At 38.9% G+C, this 27,265-nt stretch overlaps 1 protein-coding gene across 1 annotated transcript in view; it reads left to right on the top strand.

The window, feature by feature from the left end:
- Positions 1-27,265, top strand: part of EGFL6 (EGF-like-domain, multiple 6) — a 36,024-nt gene that overhangs the window by 1,116 nt on the left and 7,643 nt on the right. Inside the window, exons 3-8 of the mRNA XM_010075576.1 lie at positions 2,168-2,260; positions 5,151-5,270; positions 9,092-9,211; positions 11,919-12,053; positions 13,801-13,923; positions 21,152-21,481. Of these exons, the coding sequence (XP_010073878.1) occupies positions 2,168-2,260; positions 5,151-5,270; positions 9,092-9,211; positions 11,919-12,053; positions 13,801-13,923; positions 21,152-21,481 (921 nt within the window). The remainder of the gene's footprint in view (positions 1-2,167; positions 2,261-5,150; positions 5,271-9,091; positions 9,212-11,918; positions 12,054-13,800; positions 13,924-21,151; positions 21,482-27,265) is intronic.

The raw sequence follows: 27,265 nt of genomic DNA, 5'->3' as shown, positions 1-27,265 counted from the left end.
ATGCTTGTTTCCTCTCCACGGCTGTGTACTCGGTACTAATAAAGGGATTTCCTATATGTCTGCCAGAAGTCACAGAAAGAAACTTCCTGGGGAGTGAAATCTCCAAACTCTGTGAGAGTGTGAATAAAACATTTTTGAGAGACCATCTCCTCAAAAAAACCCAGAGCTTTAGGTAAATAACACTGAACAATAAAATATGTATTCAAAAATTCCTAGGTCCAGAAGGGACCATCTGTTCTAACCTCCTGCAGAATTCTGGTCAGTGCCTGTACTGTTACAGCTGCCAAGTAAGTGCCAAAAATGCAGTGTCTTCTAATGCTATATATGGACCCCTGAAGTGTTTTTTTCTTTGAGTAGGTATCCTTTATCTTCAGAAGTACACAGTCTCTGAGAACAAAGAGGTTTTAACTTTCTAAAAACATAAATAAAACCCAAGCAATAGGTGGACTTGACTTGAGCTTGGGTAGCCAGCCAGTGTTCTGGTCTGTGGATCGTTGGCTCAATGACTAGTCGATGTCTCTTAAGACATATCTAATTTGTTAAAGGTCTATAGATCCCAAGGTGATGTGAAATCTCTCTCTACCTGTACTTGGGCAACACACGACAAAAAAAAAAAAATACATGTTTATGACAGTTATAAAATATATGTTTTAGGAATCTTTCTGAGATGTCGCACCTGTTGTCCCAGTGAGTTTGGCATCATATCTAGTGAATTTGAACTGAGGCTTAGGGTTATTCATTGCTGAAAATCAACAAGCTGATGTCTACAAGGGAAGGATGCCAAAAAGTCTCTGCTCCGTATATGTAGCATGACAGTTTAAAAAAGGAAAAACTGATTAATAACTTTATTAATATTTATGCATTGCTTAATAGCATCTTAGTTTTGATGCAAATGAAAACCTTGAGGGAAAACTGGCAAATGTAACTTCGATCAGCCAGTGGAATAAGTTGTCTTGTTGTAAAGCAAGAGGGTGCTTTCTTAGTAAAATTCAGTTTTCATAAACTTTTAAGGTTCTTCTTTGTCAGATTTCTTTAAGCCAAATACAGTGTAATTCCGCACTGTAAATCCAGATGCAGTGATGTTCTCTGCTTCAGTGGTGACACTCAGCTGGTCTTGCTCTATGCCACATTGCATTCAGGGATATGGGTAGTGTTGAAATATGCCTTAACCTGCAAAACTAGTACATCTGGATGATTTTTTAAATGTAGGGAAGATACTTGAATTCAGCAGCATGAATTCTAATTAAGAATTTTGCTATATAGTAGCTAACACTGTGACTGTCCTATTCCCTGTAGTTTCCATAGCAGCCTAATTGCACAAGGCAGCAAGATGCGCACCTGCTCCATACTCTTTTGCTGTTTTTCCAGAGATAGTCTTGATTTAAATGCATGTTTGGTTTGCTTTTCCTGAATAACCCTCATGTTGACAATAAGATTGACTTTAGGAGCCTTAAGCCTTATAAAAGCATTTGATTTCTGACTAATGATCAGAAATTCAGAAAATCAGGCTGTGAGTTAGAAAACCTTTACCTTTTAATGCATCCAGGCTAAGCACAGACCTCTCATGTCATTGTAAACCTGATGCAATTATAGTTATTGGGATGTGTGGTAAGGATAGTTGCCTGATCATTTGACAGATGTACTCTGGGTGTTCCACCAAGCGACAGACATGTTCCTCAGCTGTAAGTGAGGAGGTCCAAGAGTGGAAAACCGCTGTAGGGTAATCTGTCTCCTTTGGCTGCAGGAGAGTGCTGTTTCCTCTTTCCTACTCCAGATGCCAAGCACAGCAAGTCAAGCTGCTGGCTAGCTGCTTCTCACATAGGCTTCTTAAAAATAGTAAAATGGCAAGAGTACAAAACTAAATGTGAATCGTAATCATGGCAGAAAAAGCATGAGGGATAGAACTAAAAGGAGTCCCTTCTTTTCCAGGTCTTTACTAACCTGGAAAAGCACACATGTACTACTCATGTGAGCCATGGTAGTGTCACTTTTCTGCAGATATAAAGTGCTTATTGGTAGCTACCATGCCCAAACTAGAGGGAGAGGTATGGATGATGTTGAACTTTTTCAACAAGTTTTTAGGCAACTAAACAGGGACAAAGTTCTCAAATAGAGTATTTCTAACTTTTTAATTTTTCTCTCTCCTTTCCCTGCCTGACTTCTTCAGCTATCTGTGGACATGGCTGCAAGTACGGCGAGTGCACCGGACCAAACAAATGCAAATGTTTCCCTGGATTTACAGGGAAAACCTGTAATCAAGGTTTGTGCACATGGGGATATTACTCCAGAAAGCAGACTGTTGATGTTCTGTCTCCTTATCTTGTAGTAACGATTGTGTCATCTAACAAAATAGTAAAGCAAGATATTTTCTTGTTTACATAAAGAAGTTTAGAGTTTAAGGTTCTTGCGTCTCCAGTATTCCAGTCAAGCTCTAAGCCTCCTTCAGCACGCATAAGTTTGAACCTGTATCACATATATCTCCTGCAGGCTGATGACAAGGGCAAGCTGTCATACTTAGAGGATTAAGACTTGGAGAGACTATATAGGAAATATAGAAGAGCTGGAATTCAAATCCAGACCCCACGTTTTCTTAACTAGCAACCCAGGTTACTTTCTTAACTAACCTCCTCATCAGAAAGACATGCAATTACATGCTAGACATGTAATTTCTCAAGCTGCCTGGGCCAATACCATCTATTTGCATATGCTGGTTGGTATTTTTGAGAACACAGAATTGAGAGTCTTTAAAATTGCATATTCAGACACTTTGAATGCACCACTTTCCCTCCATAAATTTGCAACTAGACATGGAAATATTGCAGCTACCACATTGGTGCGAACTCAGCACTGCAGGTGCTATGAGGGAAGCATGACATAAAGCCCACATGAACGGATGGGTCTATCTTTGCTGCCTTCCTAAGCACCTGCAGTCTTGCTTGAAAATGTTGCATTGACATGCTAAAACCACATTTTTTCACAGTCAAAACAACCCATTTATTACACAGTGCTTTCAAACAACATGCCATAAAGCTATACTATTAACTATTATGGAAAATTCCACCTTTTTCACTTTTGATGTTGCTCACAGGGGAAGAAGTCAATTCCTCAATACTACTAGAGAGGAAAGTGAAACAGCAGCCATGGTTGTGTGTAATAGATATGTAGGCATCACCTACGACTTCATCCTCTATACCCAGAGGTATAACCTCAAAATTTATTTGACATCTTACACGTTACCAAAAGGCAACAGAGAAACCCCCAGCTTTCAGATGTTTTCTGTGCAGAAACTGGATTTGATATGCCCTCTAAATGCAAGCAGATCAGTTCTGCACATTTGCAGTAGATTCAAAGTCTGAGGCTTGGTGGAAACACCACACAGACCTACACGTGCAAATTGCCTGTTAGCTCCCTGGGCTGTTTTACCTTCTGAAGCACGGCCAGGAATTTTTTAGTAAAGTGGTGGCTGGCACAAGCCAGAAATGTCCTGGAGCTATTTCAGTGCTATAGCCATATAGATGGTCATGTTCCAGCAGCCAGGAATGCTTAGAGACACTTTTAATTTACTGACAGATGTAGCCTCGATCTGTCTTTACCACAGAATGCCCTGCTGACCAAGCTTAACAGGAGCTAACTAAAATAACAGAGATAAGGGGACTGTGTTAGTCTGCCACCGAGCCTGAGCTAAATTAGCCTTATCTCCATAGGTTCTCTTTTAGAGCCGTGTATGCTATCTGTGCATTACTGTGCATTGTGCAAGATTGGTGCAGCTAAGCACTTTTTAAAATGTATGGTCTAAGTGGAATAACTTTTGTTCCTCTCTAGTTTCTTTGTTAAGAGAGTCTTCGTTATTTAGTAGAGCCACGGTAGCACAAAAATCCAATGGGATTTGCAAGCTGATAGGTTGTCCTTTTTCAAACAGAGCCTATGTTTGAATAATAGAATGCAACTCTCTTTTTCTTCCCTGGACTGAGCTATCACAAATGCTTTTGCACATGTATAACCACAACAAAGTTGATGCTTTGAATGGTCTGGCATTTTTTTCAGTGGTCTGTGGGGTGCATAGACATGAGAACAGATGCTTCTCCCATTAGAAGTGGAGCTGCACAAGCTCAGTGCTTGGAGAGTTGCATCTTTATTGAAATTACATTGTTGTTCATATGTGCCTTTAAACAGATGCTGAATGGACTGTGTACACTGGTGCATTCTGTTAACGAATTTACTAATGAGGTTCCAAAATACAAGAGGCAGAGGTATCAGTTCACGGAAGTCACAAGCACAGATGTTGTCCTCATGTCATAGGACCAATGCCATTGTCAGCACTGCTCTCTCTACCACAGAAATCGTACTCTTCAGGATTCTGTTTTCCTCCCTGTGGGGGATAGCTATGGGGAATTTGAAATTAATTTATCTTCTGCAAAGCCTTTTAAATCCTGCATTTTGAGTAGGATTTAAGATGCTTTTGTTCTCAGGATTTTGTGATTTTTCAGGGTTGTCCTTTTATTCTTAAAGACACATGATTTTTATATATTATATCTCATCTCTGCTGGAGAGCCCTGCCCTGATAACCTTGGTACCAATGTGTAGCTCTGAAAAAAAATACATCTTTGTTTCACTCTATCTCAAGCTGATTTGCTGTTCTTAGTCTCACATTTTTGCCTTTCTAGTACAGAGGTCAGCTGAAATCTCCGTCTAGAATCATTTTTCAGGGTTGTCCTTTTATTCTTAAAGACACATGATTTTTATATATTATATCTCATCTCTGCTGGAGAGCCCTGCCCTGATAACCTTGGTACCAATGTGTAGGTCAGCTGAAATCTCCATCTAGAATCAGAGAAATCCAGAAAAATAACTCCCAGAAAAGAGAGTAACTGCAGTTCTCTCCCCATCCCTCCACCTCTTCCTAACAAGCTGCCAGATGTGGACAGTGTTTGCATTAGTTTTTCAGGTGTGGAGGTCTGTATATGCTAGTTTTGCTAGCAGTCTTTCATCCAGATGGTCTGGTAAACTCTCATCTTGCAAGGGGCTGGCTGATTTTCAATCCAGGCAATTTTACTGTGGGGAATTCAAGACACTAGACAATATTATCCATCTATATGTATGGATACATATATATAAACACAGCACTCACTTCATTCCAATGACTTCTGCAGATCTGAACGAATGTGGACTGAAACCACGTCCCTGTGAACACAGATGTATGAATACCCATGGCAGCTACAAGTGCTATTGTCTCAACGGGTACATGCTTATGCCAGATGGCACATGTGCAAGTAAGTAATAGAGCTGATAGGACAGGCACACCAAAATCATCTAATTGCGTTTGATCCCAGCAGATTTCCTTCTTGTGATGAATGAATTTACCTTATGCAGGAGAAGGTCTTTACCTCAGCTCTCTGGTACTGTCAGCAGCTGAAAGAGGCTTTGTGTTTGGCAGCATATGGATAAAGTGAACTAGCTTATACTTGTATTTTGGTGTTCAGAGGAGCTTTTTTCTTGCTAGAAGTAAAAATCTTTGATAGCCTTACTTGAGATGAAGGACAGGTGGTATAACCTTGGTCTATAGTCCTTTCATTTCCTCTGTTGAGTAAGGATGAATGAATCTATCCAAGTGAAGCACCAATATAGACTACTTTTTACTGTGCTAAATTTTATGCCATTACTCCTTGCTTTACTTTCCTGTGCTCCTTGACTCATTTATTTTCTCTGAGTGTTGATATGCTTCCCACACTTGCCACCAGCTTCTTGCAAATATTTGTTCACTGAGCTAAGGCTTATCTAAACTGTATTTCTACCTACTGTTTTATTTAAGTCAGCGTGTAATGGGAAGTATTCTGCTTTTTTAGCCAACCTGATTTTTCAGACCTGAGGAAGCTTCACATTTTTCAACAACACTGTTTTGTTTGTAGAAAATACTTTTTTTTCTTCACCTGAGCTGTTCCATACTGGTATTTTGGCTTTGAATTTCACAAAACCCTAAGTAACATGGTGACAGCCCTTTCTGGAGTTCACTGGACTGGAGCAGATGCATCGATTGGACAAGGAAGCTAGCTGGTCTCAGCAGTGGAACAATCTGCTTGAGAGGTCTGTCCTAAAGCCGTGGACCTACCTGTGTGGGGTGCAGCACAATCTTTCCCATGGATATGACAGAAAACCATAATCTCTGCCAGGCTGTGATCTTCAGACCTTGGAGACAATCACACACCAGGCAGGGTGTCCATCGGCAACTTTGCTGTTGGCTTTGGGATAACTGGAAAAATACCCAACCTTGGCAAACACTCACAGGAGGGCAGGGTCTGCAGCCCTGGGGCAGGCAGAAAAGCCGGAGCTCCTACTCTCTCCCTTCTTATGGCAGAGAGACTGAAATTGCTGCGAAAGGTGGCTGGGGCCAGAGCTTTTGGAGGGTTTTCTTTCTCTGTGTCACAGTGCAGGGTTGTGCCTCTAAATTACTAATCACGATGGGTATCACCAGCAGACAACAGCTGCGAGGCTCTGAGATCCTTGGGAAATTGATATGTGTTCCTTCCATTTCTTCCAAGATAATTTGTATATCTGCTGACATAATATGCCAAGCAGTTTTCAGTAAGGCTGCTGTCTTACGGACAGATGAACTTGGCAGAATCCAGAACTACAATCACAAGAAACTATCCTGTCTGCCTTCTCTTTGAGCCCAGCAGCAGCTTGATCCTGTCCGTCCCTCACTCCCTCTGCTCTGAGTACGAACACTTGCTGCAGCCGTACTTCTGAAACAAGTCAGAAAACTAGATCCAGGCTGTTACTAACAATTTCTGCTGGATTATTTTTAAACCAGTCTTAGTTCAGAACTGGTTTCCTAGTTTAAGAAACTGCATTTGTACCAAATACGCAGTTGCACCAGCAGGCTTGAGCCAGCACAAAACGCTGAATTTCTCAGTGGCAGCAGTGGCTGGTGTCAAGTATATATGAAAAAATTGCCTGAGCAGCTGTGAGCCCTGAAGCTTGCATTTCAGTTTGGCACACAGAAATGTTATTTCTCAGTGGAACCTCAACAAGCACTGACACAGAATGAAACCAAATTTCAGGGGAGAAAAAACATCTTTCCCACAGAAAGGAACTCTTCATTCTTTGCAGTTCTAGTTAAGGAGGCAAAAACCTTTATGTTCATCCAGCTTGTGCTTCATTAACCCAACCCATCTGCCACCTTCCAGTTCCAAATTTTCTTAAGCAGACTATGATTATGAAATCATAAATAATAAATTGTATTATAATAAAAAATAAATTATTTACTCAAGTAGAAATTATTCTTGGTTAAGTCTACTAGCCTCCCATGTCACTTGATGTTAACTTAAGCTTGTGCTCAGATGTTAAAGCCTAGGTTATTTAACCAACGGTAGAATCTCAGAATTTTATTCAGGCAAATATTTCGAGCAGATTATTGCTCCTTTTGAATCAAATTCTCCATGATGTAAGTCTCCTTCACAAGATGAAGTCCACCTAGTCTGAGCAGGCAGGCTTGCCTGCAACCATGCCAAGGGAGTGTGGAGATGGAAGAAGGGTAACAGAAGAATGTGGTGTTGGGCCACAGGGAACCATTGCTTAAAACAGTTAATAAATTAGTACCTATACAAAATCACTCAAATTCTGTAGGAATTCCTACACTAGATCTGATTAGCAGTCCATCTACGCCAATATTATGTCTAACCAAAGCCAGGAACAGGAGCTTCAAACAAAAGAGAAAACAGACAATTACCAGTTAGAGAAGAATAACATTTAGTAAGTTTCTTTATTGCCACTTAGGAAGTAGACAAGGTAACAAAGTATTATGATTTACAGTCTGTCTTTCTGAAGCTCTTACCTCCTGCTACTGTGGATGTTCTCATTCATACAAAAGTAAAATGCTTTTGCAAATATAGTAAATTCTTGTCCTTGAATATTTGTCACTTGGCCACAGAATCTAAAGAAACCAGCCCAAAAATATAACTTTAGCACAGATTAAACAGATTAATTTTAATAGCACATAGAACTAATATGCACTACATTTTATATTCATATCACAAAATATTGCTATGCACCTGCAGACATCATTGTCTTTTCTATCTGCTCTGTTATTATGCACCATGCTGAAAGCGCTGCTATCTCTGACAATAAACATGTTGCATTTTGGAATAAAATTAATATCTTTTCCTCCCTAAGCGGTAGCCAGTATTCATGTTCTTGCAATTGGTTTCTGTCTCTAATAAATTGACAACTGTTCCAGGCTTTTCACTTGCAAAGAACAAAAAGTTCTGTTTCCCTGAACACTACCAGAGCAAAGTAGCTGGAAATACTTTCTTTGCACACACCTCCATCTGTTCCAGTAATAAAACTTCCAAATACTACTTCTCTCCCTGGCATCATAACATTAATGCTTCCTGGATATCTTCAGGATTTTAGAAATATCTCCCTACATACTTAATACATTTCTCCTACTTCTCTAACCTCTTGCAGGTCTCTCAGGCAAGATCTAGATCCCTATGTTTCTCTTTAGAGGCTAATCAAAGTCATCTCCAATAATTTACACTCTTAACCAATCTGTGGCAACCAAGACTTGTATTCTGGATAGCGCCTCTTTATATTCAGATATCTGTTCCATAAAGGATCAAAATAAAGGGCAATTTCAAAGTTCGTATGGCTTAAATAGTTTTAAAAATCACATTCTACACTAGAAGCATGGTCAATGGTATGCAATAAAAACATTTCACTACCAAATAGCAGTTTTCTATATTGTAAAACTGTTACAACGGAAAATTAAAAAAAAAAAAAAGAAAACACATTTTTCTATTTTGAGCAGTTCTGTCTCTAAATCAAAAGCTAATAGTTTGAAGTCACAAAAATGGGAACAGAGGAAAAAGGATGAATAAGGGTAAACAAGGAAAGAACAAAGTGAAGGGGAGAAGGAATTTAAGATATAGACTGCTGAATTGTTAATGTGTTAATGTATGAACAGCTTGATTAATGATTAATAGAATTTTGTTGCTCTGATTAATCTTCTGCATTCATCCATATCTAAATTTTAAGTGTGTGATCTCAGCCTAGATTTTTTCTCTTTTTGTTATTTTAAATACTTTTTTTTCAGGTTCTAGGACATGTGCCATGGTGAATTGCCAATATGGATGTGAAGAAGTCAAAGGGGAGGTACAGTGTCTTTGTCCATCAGGTGGCCTTCAGCTGGGACCGAACGGAAAGACGTGCATTGGTATGGTTAGAGAGCTCACTCTCAGCTTCTTTTCTATAGGATCCAAAAAAACTTAAGAGTCTGGGGAAAGGTTATTAGGTAGCTATCTCTCCAATGGCGTGAATAATGTTTCCTGTTACTTGCTGTGCAATGTAAAGCTTGCGTACTTTTAAAAAAACCACTGCTCTTGTAATATTGGCCATGTAATTCTTTGGGCAAGTCCAAATTTATTTAAAAAACAATTAAATGTTTTGACATAATTTGGAGTCATTAACAGATTCAGTTTCTCCCTATTGCTCTGAGGTCTACAATGTTTTGTGTGCAGGAAGCTGTCTTACTGACATAGTGCATTAGAGGATTTGGGGGTTGTGTTTGGATGGGTTTTTCTTTGACTGTGATTACCCACAATACAAACTTTCAGATTTTTTTCCAGAAGCTTCAACATCACTTAACCTGGGGGTTTCCTGTGATGAAGAAAGCATTACTTACAACACTTGGTACTAAGATGTCCTTAGCAACATACCTAATGATATTGATGATTTCACATATTTTTACACTATTTCTGTCACAATGGTGCAAGTCCTCCAGATCATAAAGGGCGGCTTAGACATGACATCTTACAGGCAAAGAATAACAGTAGCTGATCCATTTCAGATGCTGCTTACCAATTCGTGCTGGTTGAATGATTTCTACAGCTTAAAGAATGTTTTAGATGTTGAGAGGTTTAACATTCAAACATAAAACACTGATTTTAGCTCCAGTGGCCAAAACAATATTGTACTTAACATTTCAAACAAAAGATTAAATAAATGCATTGACCAAGAGACAGTGCTGTGTAGAATGACAGGTACTATATGAATTGTTCTCCTTAACACACAGCTGTAATGTCACATGTGAAGGTCATATGGCCTGGGACTACTTTATCACTTCTAGGAGCTATCAAATAAACACATATGGATACTTGGCTAGACTTTCAAACTATAAACACTCCAACATGAGAATGGTATTTCTTTCTTTCAAATAAAAAGAGTTTGTAATCGGAAATGTCCTGCTCTGAGTATTCAAGAAGACTCACAGACTGCTACCAGTCCCAGTTAACATGTCTGAATTATTTAAGAGCAATTTGAAGGTGAACATTGCAGACATATATATTTAAATACAATTGACAAGATTAATAGTTCGCTTAAATCTCTTATTGAATTATGCAAGAAACTATTTGTATTCTTTTGTATTGAGTTTATTTGTATTTACCTTGGCTGCTTATACGGATTTGGAAGAATACTGGTACATATAGTAGCAGGTAAAATAGACAAAAAGGTATGTCCAGTGGTTGGAAATACCAGACCTCTTCTTTCTGCATGACTTGTTGTATGTCATAATTTCTCCATCTCTGAAATGAAAGAGATAGCATCTTCCTGCTGTATAGCATAACAGATGCTTAATAGATTATAAAATGCCCTAATACTCTAGTATTAGTCACAGAAACACTACAAACAGATAAACATTTGAAGATCCCTGTCTATTAGCCTGAGCTTAATCCTTCTAAGCAGCTGCATTATTTCTGGACCAGCAGGGCAGCACATTGATGTGTTTCACTTTTCCTTTTATATATGAGCATAGGTGAAGGAAAAAAATAATAATTATAGATACGTTTTAATTAAACTTAAACCTATTGTTTCTAAGAGTACAGCGAGTCTTTAGTGTTCACTGCAGACATAAGCTTCACACTCAGATAAGGTGCAGCAGGTTTGTCCTGTAGCTTGCGACAGAGCGTGGTCCTGGCAGAGGCGTGGGGAAATTAGAACCTGGAGAGGTCTGGGAATGCCCTGAATGCTAGGGAGCAGACATCCTCATCAGAAATGTGTAGGGATTTTGATTGCAGGTTTGTTTAAATATTTTATCTGTTCCTGTCCACTTCCCTTTGATAACCTAAGCACTGTAAAATAATGGTAGAAATGATAAAAAGACCCACTGTGGTGTCCAGCAGCACTTCACAGCGGTTCTAAGCTGTAAAGGACAGCCATGCGGCACTTTGAATTATGTGCAAAGTCACTGCTGTGTGATAAACTGATAGGGAAGGACAAATGCCAAATGCCATAATCAGCACTATTTTAAATTTGACGTTAAAACAAATCAACTCAGTAACACTTAATTACAGTGATTGTTGAGTAATGTTCTTAGGCTTCTCCCATGCCAAGCCTCCTTCTTCTCTCTCCAAAATATCTGTCCCTGTCATCAACCTTGCTGGGCAGACCACTCGCAGTCTGGAAACTCTCTCCCTGCAGCGTCTTGCCTTAGCCCAGCAAGGGGAGGTGCAGAGATTCAATAGAAGAGCTGCTGCTGCTGCTCTCGGTTTCCTGTTTCTGGGCCTTTGTCTTAAACTATTCTTTGACATTTCCTTTCTCAGGGAAATAATGGAATTTGTGGAGTTCGTCCTGACCCTGCACCACAACCTTAGGGCAAATCATTGTCCACAGTGGGGAGAGTCCCCAGTTACCCTAGCCTTTACCATGCCAAGTCTCAAAATCTTCCATAAAGTTAGTTCACTTTTTGCTGCTTCATTCATATGAGCACATGCGAAAGCTACCCCCAAGTGTGAAATTACAGAACTTATTTATTAAACAGCTTGTGATAGCCAACACCAAACCATTCCCCCACAAATCCCAACTAGTTCTTGCTTTCCTGTTTCACCTTCTCATGGATCTGACTAGCATCTCTACTGCTCTAGACATCGATGAATGTTCCACTGGCAAAGCTGTCTGCTCTTACAACCGCAGATGCATCAACACGTTTGGAAGCTACTACTGCAAGTGCCAGCTTGGTTATGAACTGAAATACGTCAGCAGCCGTTATGACTGTGTAGGTAAGATTTAGCCCATGAATTTTCCTTCTTCATTCTTTTACATGACCACATCTTTCCTGTCATTTGCTGAAGCATGTTGGCCTCATCTGGGAATACCGCCTCAGAAATGCATAAAAGATGTCACATTAACAATATTCTTGATGGCAATTTGAATTTTTCTCTGGGTTTCCTCTATGGCCTTATGAAAAACCTAATCACTGGCATTTGGAAATTAAATTGCCTCATTGTATCAAGTCAAGATGTGCAAGGACTTATAGTGTGTTAACAACAGTCGACTACAAAGAAGTGCTAATTCTGGTACAGGTTTAGTTAAGGAGACATTTTTTGTCCTCTCAGCTTTCAACTTGTGATAAGCGAGCAGTCCTACAATCTTTTTCTTTTTTTTTTTTTTTTTTTTGTGTCAATAATGAGGAATGTGAATCAAATACTTTCATGACAGTAAAAGCAGCTGTTTGGATGCACAGTACAGAATTTTTTTTAAGAGTATGAAAATAATCGGTTTTAATTAATTTTCAGGTGTCTCTCGCATGCCAAAGTTTCTCCCAAGCAAAAATAAATACAAGCAAAAAGTTATCTTGACATGCCCAGGTGTTAAAACAAATGTTGATACACCGATACTTCTGTTTCAGTCCATTAGCTGAATGGTAGAAGAACAGCAAACTATAAGTTACTGCAGCAGGCACTGTAGCAGCATCATTCAAGCAGTTGACCACACAAGGGCCTGTAAGGGTTGGAACTACTACAAGAAGTGCATACAAAAGAAAATGAATGTTTTTTTTTGTTTATATTTGCTTGGTATTGGGAGTAAGGAGTGGGAGGGAGATCGTAAGGCAGGTTTTGGAGACTCAAGTTTGCATTTCCTGTTGTACGCAAACCTGCAAGTCTTTAAGTGGAAAAAATACTTTTTCATACTATAAGTATGTATGGGGGGAAAACTGGTGAGGTCTCAGTAGTCAGGATTTTATCTGCAAGCCTGGATCTCACTCTCAGACATACCATATTTTTAAGTCAGTCTTCCTGCTACTTGTCTCCTAGCTGTGCTACCTCATGAGAGGACCTGTCAGCTGCTAAAAATGAAGCAGCCTGGATAAAATGCAAGTGGTGCAAAACTTTGTGCAAGAACTTGGCTCCCTCATGTGGGAAAAATCAGGAACATCTTTGTGGTGTAATAAAATAATGGAAAAGGAGAGCAAAATCAGTTACTCCCGATGCCTGTACATTTTGCTGTCAGTTGAATGTAGTATTTTCTACTGCATTGTTCCTGATCATACTTTTTTCATACAGCATCATGTGTATGCTGGAATGTTAGAGGCAGATAGAAGATTTCTAAATCTTGGCATGCTCCATGTTACTTTCAATTACATTTCTTCTAGAGTGTGTGAAAGAGTGAGGAAGATTTGGTGAATTTTTTTTTCACTGATGTCATACATTCTCTTGGTGCTTTTTGCATTTTTTCAATAGAACAGTGTATACAACCTGTAGTTTGAATCCTGCTCTCAGTCAGAAAATGACTACGCTCACTTTTTCTTGACTGGGATGATCTACATTTTCCATGGATGCATGTGCCAGTAGTTGTGCAATTGGGGCTGATGTTAGTGTGAATTCTTCTGCCTCTGATGGTCTCTGCATTGTCTTGGTCTAACACTAGTGATTACAATACCTGGAAACAGATGGCTGGCAAAAAAAGGCTGTCATGAAGCTTGGGTTTCAACGCAGTTTTCACTAAAGCATTTATGTCTTTTCCTAGATGTAAATGAATGTGTGACAAATACACACAGGTGTAATCTCCATGCAGAGTGCCTCAACACTGAAGGATCCTTCAAATGCAAATGTAAACAGGGCTACAGAGGAAATGGAATTGATTGTGCTGGTGAGTACCACTGGATGTCAGGAATAGTGCTACATTGTTTTTCTCCAATAATTGACAGTTATAAGGCATTTTCTAGGAAAGATCATGCTAAACAGTGCTGCAATACCAACCAAGGCAAACCTCTCCATGAAATAATCTATTTATTGTATGAGTCATTGCACAGTTGATACAAGTATTATTAGCACAAATTCATTTTGCCTGAGAGTTCCCAGGTCTCATAGTATCACTAGGAATCACAAATAGAACAGAGAAGATCATTTGGCCTGAAGAAACAAAGAAAATAGCTTTAAAAAGCCTACCGTGTATTTTCCTCAAAATCCCACGGCTAGCCTCTTGGGGGGCTGTGCAGTCCCTTCCAGAAGAGTTTCCAGCTAACTTAGCAAAAAGTGAGAGAAGGGAGGAAAGCCGTGACTTCTGTGCTAAACTGTTTTCACTAATAATTTTACCTTTGTTTGTCTATCTATATTAAAATCTTCCTATAAAGTTGTCATTGTCCGGTTCTAACTGAATACGACCCTCCAAGAAGAAGGAAGAAAAAGGCTGTTCTTGTCTTTAAAATTAACTTTTTTTATTTAATTGCTGTATTAAAACCTGGCAGATATTTTTCCCGTAATGTCATTAGAGATGTTTTCCTCAGGAGGACATCTAAGTCCTGCTCCGTTTTTTTGGACAAAAGGTGTTGTGAAAACATTTTAAAAGCTCTTCTCTATAGCAGGTGAAGTCCACATAATATATAAACCTTTTTTCCTGTGTCTTTTTCAAGTAATCCTTGATCAGATATGTATTATGATTATACTTCATGGTCACAGAGGTTTGATATTGACACTCACTGCATTTGGAATAGCACTTTATCTATATGATAGTTTATCAACCATTATCTTCTCTGCATTTAATATTAAATATATTCACTCAGTAGGGGCACTGGTTTGAAATAAATAGTTCCAACTTCAAAGCCATTTGTACTCTTTGGACCCCAAGTATGAGTTATTTTACATTTTTGTTTTTATACTCCAAGGATATACTTAGTGTCTAAAAATCATGAAGATCCTTGCCAGGGTCAGCCCAAAACATCTGATTTCAATTAGGTTGTTTTATAGATTAAGAACTTGACAGTGCTATGCTCAAACTGTATGTATACATATACAGGTATGTAAAGATATGTGACATATCTATGCATATATGTTTCTGTATGCTGTTTCTCCTACACTATACTGCTGACACTCATAAAATATATATATTACACTCCTCCAGGCTTAGAAGTTTTATGAATTTATTATTTATTCAAAGTATTTAATAGAAAGAGTTTTCATAAGGTTGTAAAAGACCTCAAGGATCATCAAGTCCAACCCACACCACCTAACTCACTAAACCATGTCCCTAAGCACCATATCTACACGTGTCTTGAACACCTCCAGGGATGGTGACTCCACCACACCCCTGGGCCTAAACCTCCCCTGGCACAACTTGAGGTTGTTTCCTCTTGTCCTATCACTTGTTACTTTAGAGAAGAGGCCAGCACCCACCTCACTACAACCTCCTTTCAGGTAGTTGTAGAGAGTGATAAGGTCTCTTCTCAGCCTCCTCTTCTCTAGACTAAACAACCCCAGCTCCCTCAGCTGCTCCTCATAAGACCTGTGCTCCAGACCCTTCACCAGCTTCGTTGCCCTTCTCTGGACCTGCTCCAGCACCTCAATGTCCTTCTTGTGGTGAGGGGCCCAAAACTGAACACAGGATTCAAGGTACCCAATAACCTAGTAAGTGAGGGAACGTAAAAATCAGCTTTGCACACACAGAAGGTGGGGGAAATAGTTTCATTTAATTTGTATGTCAATATATAACTTAGGAGAAAGCTTCTGAAACACCAGGCTGCAAACAGTGCTGCTTGAATGGATATGACCTGTGATTGTTCAGGCACCCTTTTGCCATTCAGTGCTCTGATATGCTTGAAACATCAGAGGCTGTTTCTGAACTGTCTCTAGCACACATTTCATTTGAGAATGCATTGAGGTGTAACCTTTCAAATGCTCCCTAAAAGGATCCTAGCCATTTCCACATCTGGCCTCTATGTTGCTGCAATCTGTTGCTGTTCTCAGGTTCATGTGTTTCCTCATTTCCTATTGTGCATTGAAAAACCACATTTCCCTCACCACATGCTTCTATGTCTATTCCAGCTTTTATTTAAGAATTGGGTCTCACAAGGTTTTACAAGCAATTAAAATTTCTGCAGGGAAAATAAACCTATTTTTAATTCACTTTTTTGGTAGGAAAATACAAAATAACAGGAAAAAGCAGTACTCACTTAAAGCCCACGACCTTCAGGTATCACTCTAAGGAGCTCAACAATGGCACTCTTGTCTTTGCCCAGCTGGAGGCAGAGGTTACTATTCTTCATTTTGCTTTGCTGGATATCTAAATGACAATACGGATTCATGACAATTCTCTTTGTCCCTCTTGTATTACTCAGGTTCTTTCTTTTGCTCATAGGGTAACCCCTAAACCCCATATATGATTTGGCTTTTTTATAAACTTGCCAGTCCTGAGAAAAGTTGGGTTTGACATCATAAAATTTCAAAGCTTAAAAAGCGATTCTGGTCGTATCACTGGTGAGATTCTTACAATTTTCAGTATGGAGGCAAATACTGCTGTCATCCTTTAATGAATAACACTTAGGCTTTTGTCATCCCACATTTCCTACTGGAAGCATTGCTGGCTGGTTTAGTCATGTATGAAGTATAGTCCAGCATGGTGAACTTGCCTTGATTTCTCAAAGCATCTTTCCACAAATAAGATAGTAAGAATTTTAGAAAAGAAACAGGCTAGAAATATATATTGCTAGATGATAGTCCATGGTGCATATAAGAGAATAATAATCTATAATCTGTGTTTTAACCTATCTATTAAAGCTTTCAGAATCTCTTAAAGAGTCTCTCCAAACTCTCTCAAAAATACATCCTTCATTATGAGGTCGGGGACTTTTTAGACTGATTCTGAAACTGTATCCTGCTGTTCTAATCTTTACTCACATCTATAAACTCTCCCTAAATGTGATAAACGGTTGTCTGTATCCCTCATCCCCTCTCCAACTTTTATATACAGAAGCTACAAAGGGAGCTACAAAAGGACTTCTAAGCCAATCTCCTAGGCTTATCTCTCACTGAGTTTTTAAAATATATTGCTAGGTGTGAAGGTGGAAGCAATGCAGAGCCTGCTGGAGTGCAGAGTGGGCTGTCTCCTCTTGCAGCCCCTTATGGTCAGAGCCCCAGCCAGTGCTGGCTGCGGTCACAGGGTGTGTGGGAGGAAAGTAGATCACTCTCTGTCCCTCTCCTGTATCATCCCCAGAGTGTCTCCCTTTACACAATACAGCACAGAGACAGGGGGTTGGCAGTTGCTCTCTCTGTATTTTTTCCAACTCAACTTTCACAACTTGGTCATTAGACATCCTACACAGCAACTGATGACAGAAAAGATTTACTTGTAGCCCTCAGCCACCATTTGCCTTTGTTTTTCAACCTCTTGCTTTAATTCTCTCTAATTCAAGGACGTGAAATACCTTTAAAAGCTGAGATATTTTCATACTAGGGTAATAAACACAAACGGTATAAGAGCAGGAAGTGTTAATCTACATGCTTCTGGATGGAAGGTACATAAAGAAGAGTTGGGATGAAATGCATTTCATTTCACTTTCCAAAATTCTCTGTGCAGTTATATGAATGGATAAATGTTTGTGAACAACACCTGTATATTTATATAAATGTCTTGGGGCAGAGGGTCCTGAAAAATCACTGCCTCAGCCATAGCACACCAGATTGTCATAGGAGAGCCATTCATTCAGGCAAGTCCACAGGCAGTGGGTTCAACTGAACAGACTGAGTTTAAGGTGGTCCATCCTTACACAGGATTATTCCTCCTGCAATTTATGGGTAGATCTAAAAAGCTTTAAATCCACACCTCAGGCTACTCTAAAGCTGAATGCAGATATGAAGGATATTAGTGATATATCCTACAATATACTTGGTGTCTAGTCCCTCTTTGTCCCCATGAGCATGCAGATTTTCATATTGCAGCAGCCAACTGCGGTCTGCAAGTACGTGGGGATTTATACACTTACATCCCCCTATTTTTGTCACTCCTGTCAGTTAACTTGCTGTACTGCTTAGTTTTGCAAATAGAAGGAGATTGGTTTTCTGACACCACAGAGGTTATTATGCTGAGCTGTTAGAATTTTTCATTTCACTAAGAAGACTTCAAAGCAGAAACTAAAAGCAGATGTTCAGGCTTGCAGAGCAGTCAGTTCTGGCTTGAAAATCTCCGTAGCCTCTTTATTAACAGCCTGAAGTTTCTTGTTACTGATTGTCAAGGGGAAATTTGTTTCGAATGAAGCTTTCCTGTTAATTTTCATTTCTGCATTCTGAGTTTAGACCCAGAGAACCTTACATCCTTCCTGACATCACCCTCCAGAGGAAAGGCTCCCGTAGTGGAGTATAAGTAAAGAGTTTACTTGCAAGTATCTGACAAACAAGACTACAAACTTTATCCAAAGGAAAATAAAAATATTCAATTTTGATTTATTTTTATTGGCATCCATTTACTTTATATCTCCAACTGCAGCCTCAGAAAATCTGAATGCTCCAGTGAGCACACCAAGAGAGTCTGATTTTGCTCTTGGCATACTAAATAGCATGTAGCTACATTTGCCATAAATAAAATGTGATGAATTCACAGTGATGGAATTGTATTTTCCAGAAATAAATATAAATTCAGGGAACTTTCCCCTTTTCCTAGTAGGCTACAGTTCAATTTGATTAACTGGTGTTTTTTCCTCTGCTATGTTTCTGTGAAGAAAAAAAAAAAAAGTACTACCCAAAGTAACAAGTCCAGTCCATCTGTCCCAAAATACTACTAGAAAGTTTTTATTATTATGAAGTGAGGAGCAAAATAGAAACATATTCTTGCCCTGATAATGCAATCACTAGACAGTAAAAGCAGAGGGACACAAAAATAGCTGACTTCTCTCACCGTTTGCAATCCAAAAAGCTGTAGGCACTGAGGCTTCAGTACTGACATACTGATACTAAAGATGGGAAGCAGTATATAAGGCTATTCTGACCCATTGGTGGAAAGTCTCCATCTATGGAAGAGCTCATTATTTCTTAGGTATTTCACATAAAGGACTCAAACTGCAGAAGGCTGTCAGTAGCTTATGATATGGTTGTGCTATCCTACTTAACAGTCCTTCTTCCTCACCCACACACATTCAGGCTGTGGCCAACACTAGAGGGCTCAGTATATCATTGCATACTGACTGGTCGTGTCACAGCAGTTATGAAATCCTGAGATGATTCAAAAGCCTCATTGTCTCAAGCCGCAAAGTCTATTGCCACGGACTTTAAGCCCCAAGGACACTCTCTTCCTCAGTAGCTCTGGTATGATGACAGGTAGGGACTTGGTTAACTCTAGTGGAATCCTTATGGTGGGATGGAATAATCTCATAAACTAGAACTCCTCAGATCTATGTCTTCTCTAAAACTTGCATATTTGTCACACAAACCCTTCCAGACCTAGTTTTGGCACAGCGGTGTTCCTCGACTGATGTTGAGCAGCAACTGATGTTGCTGATAAAAAGCAACACCTGCAATATTGCCATAATTTCTCCTTTGAATTCACTTTGTACTGTACACATACCTTGAACAAACTGATCTGAAGTAGTCTTAGCTTTAACCCTCTGTTATGATTTGGCCATCAGCACAAAGAGCCATCAGTCTTTGTCAGATGACAGAACAGTACATCTGGAAGGTACTAAAAAAGATCAGTGAGTTCTTTTGCTCTGAGGCAGGTCATATCCAGCATGTTAATGACAGATGGTAGTCTAATGATTTTTAAAAATTTCTAGTGATACAGTTCAAATAATCTAAGTGGCTTGCTCCTATAGCAAGGTTAGTAAACAAGTTTTTCATAATATGTAATCAAAATATCTCCTCATTTCATGTAAACTGATAATTTTCCTGTCTTAAGAGAACATGGAGAACAGCTGGCCAACATACTCTCTCAAAGGAGCCCTTTGCACTGCTACTGGGTCCCGCCACTGCTGGAGAACCAATCCCCATCATCCCTAGAAATGCATCTTCAAATGGGTTCCCATGAAAATGTCCCTCATTCAAGCATCCAAACATCATTTGATGATTATAGAGAGAAAAAAAAAAATTGAATTTTAAAAGAAACGGGAGGCTTGTGAATGAAACTCAATAAATTGACAAGGAAAGCATGATTTGAAAATTGGGGCTGCCTGTAAAAATGTTCTCTTATTAATGAATGTTTGGATGTTTTTGCCTGGATATAGAAGACATTTGACTTTATTATGTTTCATAATAGGGAAAACCTCAAATTCTGATTTTTTTTCTTCTGTTTTACAGATTTGAACAATCTCAACTGATTTTTAACCCACTCTTAAGTTTTTAGTTTCTGGCGGCCTTTGTGTTTCTGAGCAGAATCCAAGGTTGCAAGATTGTACAAGGCTGGTTTTCCTTTTAGTGTTTTGCAGCCAAGAGGAATCATAAAACAGTAATAATCTCAAGAAATTTTGCATTTATCTTCTAACCCACCCTGGAATTGCAAGAAGATAATACTTTGGCATTCTTGGATACCTCTCTGAATTTTGGGGGTTAGATGAACCCTTAGAACTCAATATCTCTTAGAGCTAAATGAAATGTGACGGAGCAGCTTGATACATCTCTTCTCAAAATACGCTCCATTTCAGTGGCTTTCAGCCTGTGGTGCAAGGAGAGTGAGGCCAGAGATGTTCACAAATAATAGCTAAGAAAAATGCTCATTGCTAGTAGGCTGACATTTGTTATGCAGGGAATCACACCTCCATGGACAATTTCTAATAGTCCACAAATTGCAGAAGGATAACTTATTTTACACAAGCTCCAGTGTAAAAGTAATTAATGTAAGGGGCTCTATGGCCTGTGTTGCACAGGAGTACAAATGAGGTTATGAAAGAGGGTTGCTTTGATGTTTTCACTGTAACTCAAACAGAGGATTGTCTATACAGCAGAGCTAAACACATGCATATTCATTCCTGTGAAGAGCTGAACTTATATGTCATAGTAGAGAATTTGGCTGTATGGGTCTCTAGACATTGTAAAGGACACCATGGTGCCATTTATAAATGTTGTCATTGCTGAATGATTCCTTAGGTGAATATTTAATATTTTCTTCTTGGTTCTAGTTATCCCTGAAAAGTCAGTGAAGGAAATTGTAAGAATCCCTGGAACAGCTAAGGATACAATAAAGAAACTTCTTGTACATAAAAACAGTGTAAAAAAGCATGAAACAATCAAGAATGCAATCCCAGAAGCAGCCATGACACCGGCTTCTAAGACCCACTTGCAGTCATTGGACTACGAAGGTGGTATTCATCTTGGCAGGATCTACACTGAGGAAGAGAAAGAAAGTGAAGCTACTGCAGAAGAGGAGGCAGAAGAGTCAGACGAAGAGGAGAGGGAAGATTTTGAGAATCAAATTGACCACGAGCGAAGCCTTAGAGGAGATGTCTTTTGTAAGTTTCTTCATTTAAAAACCCAAATTGTTTCAATGTAAAAATATATACTAACACTAACAAAATCATCACAAACCATTGCAGCCATTTTATCAGAATTTACTTGTAGAGAAAGATAAGCAACATAACATGCCTACCGGCCAAACTAAAGGTACCGAACCTCCCTTTTAGGGGAATCTGTCTGCAGTCAGTGTGAGCAGAGAGGGAGTGTGCCATCCTGACAGCCCCTCTGCAGGCTGTGCTTTCAGAGCAGCTTAGACACAGCACATAACTTCTCCGCATTTTCTTCACTGAAGCCCCAGCAAAACAAAATAGTGTGCTGCTTCATTACGAGTAAGACAATAATTAGCTTTGATTCGTGACAGGCATACTCATCATCCTAAGTAACGTGCATTGTTCATAGGAAGAACATAGGCTTTGGTGTCCTTGTGTTTCAGATAATATAGACCATTTAATAGGTACCCCTGTTTATGTCATTCCCAACAGAAAAATAGCAACATGAATCACAGAGGGTTTTTTATCCCTTTTGTTTACATGTGAGAGTTTATCTGAATGGACACTCTCAAATTTAAAGCATTTGGTGGTATTCGATCTTGTTTAGTTTCTGACATTAGTCATTTATGAGGAAGATTGACATAAGTTTCCTCAGTCTGCTTGCAGGTGTTTCCTTCTAACTGTTATCTTGTACGCTATGCAATTTCTTGCTGTGTTCTTTAAAGTTTTCAAATGCATTTTAATTGTTTTTTGGTATATCTGTCTCAGTCAAACATTCTTCAAGGTAATGGCAAAAAGTTGTAATAGGAAAAATACGTCCTGCTAATAGTTTATTCGTGATACTTTTTCTTTTCCAAACTATAGAAAAATAATAAATACTATCCCACAGTAGTTAAAATTATGCATCATATTTCATAATGACAAAAATGAACACAAATGAAGTTTATGTTACGTAACCTTCCTGTTGAGTACTCTGTGCTACACTGTTTGGAACAGATCCATTTCCCAGATTTCCATCTGAGTGAGGGCAAACAGGGAAGATCCTTTGTCCACAGCAAAAGCAAAGTCAAACTAATACACAAGAGATTTTTTTTTTTTTTTTATGTTTAGTGAGATTCAAGGACTATCTCAACCAAACCACGACATTTGAACAACATATACCTGGGCTACTTGTCTCTACAAAATTGCCACTACAACTTACAGCAGCGACTATGAACATTATCACTTGAAAATATGAAAGCACTGTGTTTTATCTGTATTTTTGCCTGTACTGTCTTATTTCCAGTCACATTGGGCTGGAATTTTCCATTATTAATAAAAGGGATTTATATTCTGAATATGCTAGGGAGATTTTATTTTGCCAGGGGATACTGGCAGACGGTTGGTGTACTTCTTGATAGAGGGACACTAGTATGCCCAAGATGGAGTTTCATTAAGTATGTGAACTCTGTATTATTTATGGCTTTCTTGTTTGATACCAACTATGCATAGGACTTAAGGCATTGTGCTGTTTGCATTTTTCTTTCAGGATGGGTTGCATATGTTAACTGTGTTTCCTTTCCTTTTAAATTTCCATATGCTATACTTGATCCTTGTTATTACAAAAATTCAGTCATGATTTAGGCTCTTAATTGCTTGTACATTTGGCTGTAAAAAGACTTTCATTTTTAATGATATTGAATGACCCTTTGAAGTACATAATTAGCTCAAATTTACAGCTCATAAATTTACACATCTTTTTTTTTCCTCTTCTGCTCATGTCTATTCAGCAGTGATTGCTTTATTACCACATTAAGTTCCTCCATATAATCCCCTCAAGTATTCACATTGCATCTGCCTTTTGTACTATTAATACTGGTATTGTCTGTCTTCCAAGAAGAGTAGTTAATTAGGAAGAAATTGATAGGTCACACTTTCCAGAGATCTTAATTATTATTTTTAAATTTATATATTGTATTGTCATAGTAGCTTTAGTACATAATAAATATATAGGGAGACACAGAAAAATGCTGTAGGAAAAAAATATATAGAGATTGAAATTATTAGAATAGGCCAACTATCAAAATACAGGACCTTTGTGCAAACCACTACTCATTTTTTTTTCAAAAAACACAATACTCACATTTTTTCAAAAACCAAAATAGTTAAAGATAGCAAAGTGAAGCCCCCACTATTTAAGAAATCTCAAAATTAAGGTCATTTGTGAAAAATCAGATTTTTCTTCTTGTATTTTTATATGTTATAATACAGTCTGTAATGACTTTAAATTTTTCCATGGGACCCTTACCTCGTTCAGTGTGAAGGAAAGACCTGTCCTGCTATGAAAGGTGCAGTTTAATAAATAGGACTCTCTCCTATTGGTTGAAAAAAATGTAGATGTATAGAACATGAGAGTAAACCAAAGTATTGGAAAGGTCCTTACTGTATGAGAAATGTCCTTTCTGTACACGGACGAAGATACAGAGAGGGGGACCAAAGTGCTTGGCTATATTAGCAATAACTGTACAGATGCTACGCTCAAGCTAGAGGTGAATTTATAGTCCACAGCCTTAATTCTGTCATTTTGTAATGTTTCAGTGCTTTTCATGTACCATTCGTAATCCAGAATGGTATTGCCAACTGCAGCTAAATTCCATGTACTCTACTTTATCAGTTTATGAAATTCATATTGTGCTTAAAACACACCCGTAGTGTCGCATAGCCAGCTATGTTAATTACAGAGCCCCTTCCTTTGATAGCACCAAGAATGATAAAGAGGTTTTGGTTTTCTAGTTTATTTGGCAATACTAAAGGTGGACTGTTTCCCTTACGGGCTCTGGGCTCTTAATTCTGAACAAAAGCACTCTCAGTTAATCAGGATGATTGTTCTTAATCTTATTCTTTTCTGATCATTAGGCCACTGTGTGAGCAAATAATGCTCAGACCACAGCCCAGTCCACAGCTATAGATAGAAGGCTCAAAAGATGTCAGACATCTGGCAAATGTAATTCTTTCAGAGGAGGATGTGGTAGCAGAGATGTGGCATATTCCTGTGAGTCCGACATAGTAATATACTGTATATACAGGAAGCTAGTCTTCATTTTACTGCCTCTTATATACTGCTTCGTTTTTTTTACAATGACCACTCTGGTTTTCTTGGGTTTTTTTTAGTGGGCTTTGAACATCAGAGAGCAGTGTTAGAAAGATAGCGAGTACCATTTTTGTGAGAGTTCCCACACACTGCAGTTTCAGGCACTCTAGAATTCTGCATGTTAGAATACTAACAGTGAGCTACTTTTCCCAAATTTTGTGTGTTATTTTTACGTTTAGATTAACTAGACTACCTAGGCAAAAGCAGACATAGGCATTTTCCAGGGGAGAGAAAAATCAAACGGCCATAACAAGAAATAAAAATATACCACACTGCCCACAACTAGCACACTTAAATACATGGGTGCTTATATTCTGCTATATATCTGTTCTTCAAGTATAGCTGCCCCAGCAAGAGCTCAGTGTGATGCCACAGATGATTTATAAGAAATATAGTCCCACTATCAGGAAAAGAAAGGAACTAAAGCTTTAAGGATAGCATATGCATTACTGCAGACAAATAGGAAATTACTTCCAAGCTATAAAGCAAGCCATATTTTTTTCAGACAAAAATGTCATTTCCAAATGCACTATAAGTGATTTTACATACAGCAGTTGGCAAAGCAGAGAGGTGAAACCAAGTGCACAAAAAAGAAAATCTATCAGTGTTTTCAGTAAGCTCCTTTAGCACCAGAGAGTCACTTACCAGTTGCTTACCAGTGCTTTTGTACTCTCTCTGAAGGGTGCCCATAAAACAGCGCTCAACAGACCTACTCTACTGAGCTTCTGCTTGTTGGGTTTGGGGTTTCAACTTCTTTTTTCTTTCTTTACTTTGAACCTTTTAATATTGCAGCCTAGTCCAAGCAGTGCTTTTCCATATGTGCTCCTGAAGCTTCTTGTTACTTTCATGATCTCATTGTCCCCTGTTTGTAGACTGACGTGAGGGTCTGTCTACGTGGTACTTCTCAGGTGGCCCTGAGCTCACTCCAGTTGTGCTCCAAGCAAGCCAGGTGCAAGCCAGCTCCAAACAAGGAGTCATGTAGTTAGAGGTGGCACAACTGGCAGATGAGTGCTAATGAATCTGTTTGACATTTTTGTTTGTCTTGGAACAGGCTGCCCAGGGAAGTGGTGGAGTCACCATCCCTGGAGGTGTTCAAGAAATGTGTAGATGTGGTGCTTAGGGACATGGTTTAGTGAGTTAGGTGGTGTGGGTTGGACTTGATGATCCTTGAGGTCTTTTCCGACCTTAATGATTCTATGATTCTATGAGGGGCAGAGTGAACCGGTGTCTGCCTGCACTTCTGTAAGGACACTGCTGTGCACTGTACAAAAGGATGTGCTTGAACCTAACTAGCTCTTTTGCTATATCTTTTAGTGGCAGTCTGTTATCTTTCTTTCTAAAGGTCCCCAGACAGGAGGATGGCTAGGAGGTGGCTCTCCAACCTCATCTATTGCATTATGTGCAGTGCTCCGTGTAAGCGTGGTGTTTTTAAAGTGGAATTCTAGTTTCATGTATAAAGTTTTCCAACATCCACTTCATGACACTCTATTTAGGCACATTTATACTAGAACAATGTCTCAATGCTTCTTTTCATCACTACTTTCTCATTTTCTGAGGTTATTGCTAAGAAGCGTTTCTGTGATTGCAGACATCCTCAGTAGTTTCAGAGTTGCTTTATGTGAGTCGTATTATTTTATGGGAAAGTACTTTCAGCCAGATAGAGCTGGCTGGGGCTACTCTATTTTGCAGAAAGTCTCTTTCCTTGCTGCAGTTCCTGATATATAATGCAATTGACAAACTGCATCTAACATGGCTCAAAGAGATTCCCCCTTCTTGGAACAGGGGTGATACTCAGATAGCAACACTGAATTTCTTGACAATGCATGAACCTGTGTCAGCAACAAGGTGGCTGCTCTCAGGACAAGAACGACACCAATTTACTTACACAGCTCATCACAGACATTTATAGACACAACTCCTATGGCAATTAGTGGTAGTTAGTTACATAGGTACCTTTGAAGACCTGGGCATTAGTTCTCTCTGCCACTAATTCCTGCTCATAAGATCAACCCATCTCACTGCATAAGTGTATCATGATGACATCAACAGTTAAGAATGTGCGGCACCATGATACAAAGGGTTTTATATGTAGAGATTATATAGTAGCTAGTGCTGCAGATAAGCAGATGCATGGTCACGAGGAGCACAGAAAGGACAGACTCTGCACTCTGTGAGCTTTTGTTGACTAGAGTATGTTCTTAGGGAACATGAGACGAGGCTGCCTTTCCACAAGCACCACTTGACAGCTGAAAAGCTGAAAAGAGCAATCCTGACTCCTGCATAGGACTTAGGAGGGAGTAAACTTTGGATCCTGGCTATGTCCAGTTATGGTCTGATGTAAAATATAGGCACATTCCAAGAAGTAAGGTTTCTTGGAAAACTTCCTGTAAGCTGAAGCATACAGTTTCTCATAATATGCACATGATATCTTCCAGTAAATGGAAAACCTGAGTGTAATGCCTAACACTGAAAACGAAAATTTATTTGGATAAATATAAAAACAAAAATAAATTTGTCTCTTTTTATGTGTATGATGGTTCTTCACTTGAATCATCTGCAACATTCATCTACACCTGCATGCATATCCCTCAAGTGAACTCAAGTGTAATTCAATAACTCATATAAATAAATCATTCTGGCAGATGTTGTCTTCTGTTAAA

The sequence above is a fragment of the Pterocles gutturalis genome, unplaced genomic scaffold (genome assembly GCF_000699245.1).
Source record: "Pterocles gutturalis isolate BGI_N339 unplaced genomic scaffold, ASM69924v1 scaffold32757, whole genome shotgun sequence".
In the NCBI taxonomy this organism is placed as follows: Eukaryota; Metazoa; Chordata; class Aves; order Pterocliformes; family Pteroclidae; genus Pterocles; species Pterocles gutturalis.
Note: the sequence above shows the minus strand (reverse complement) of the source record. Positions and strands in the feature narration are given on the sequence as shown.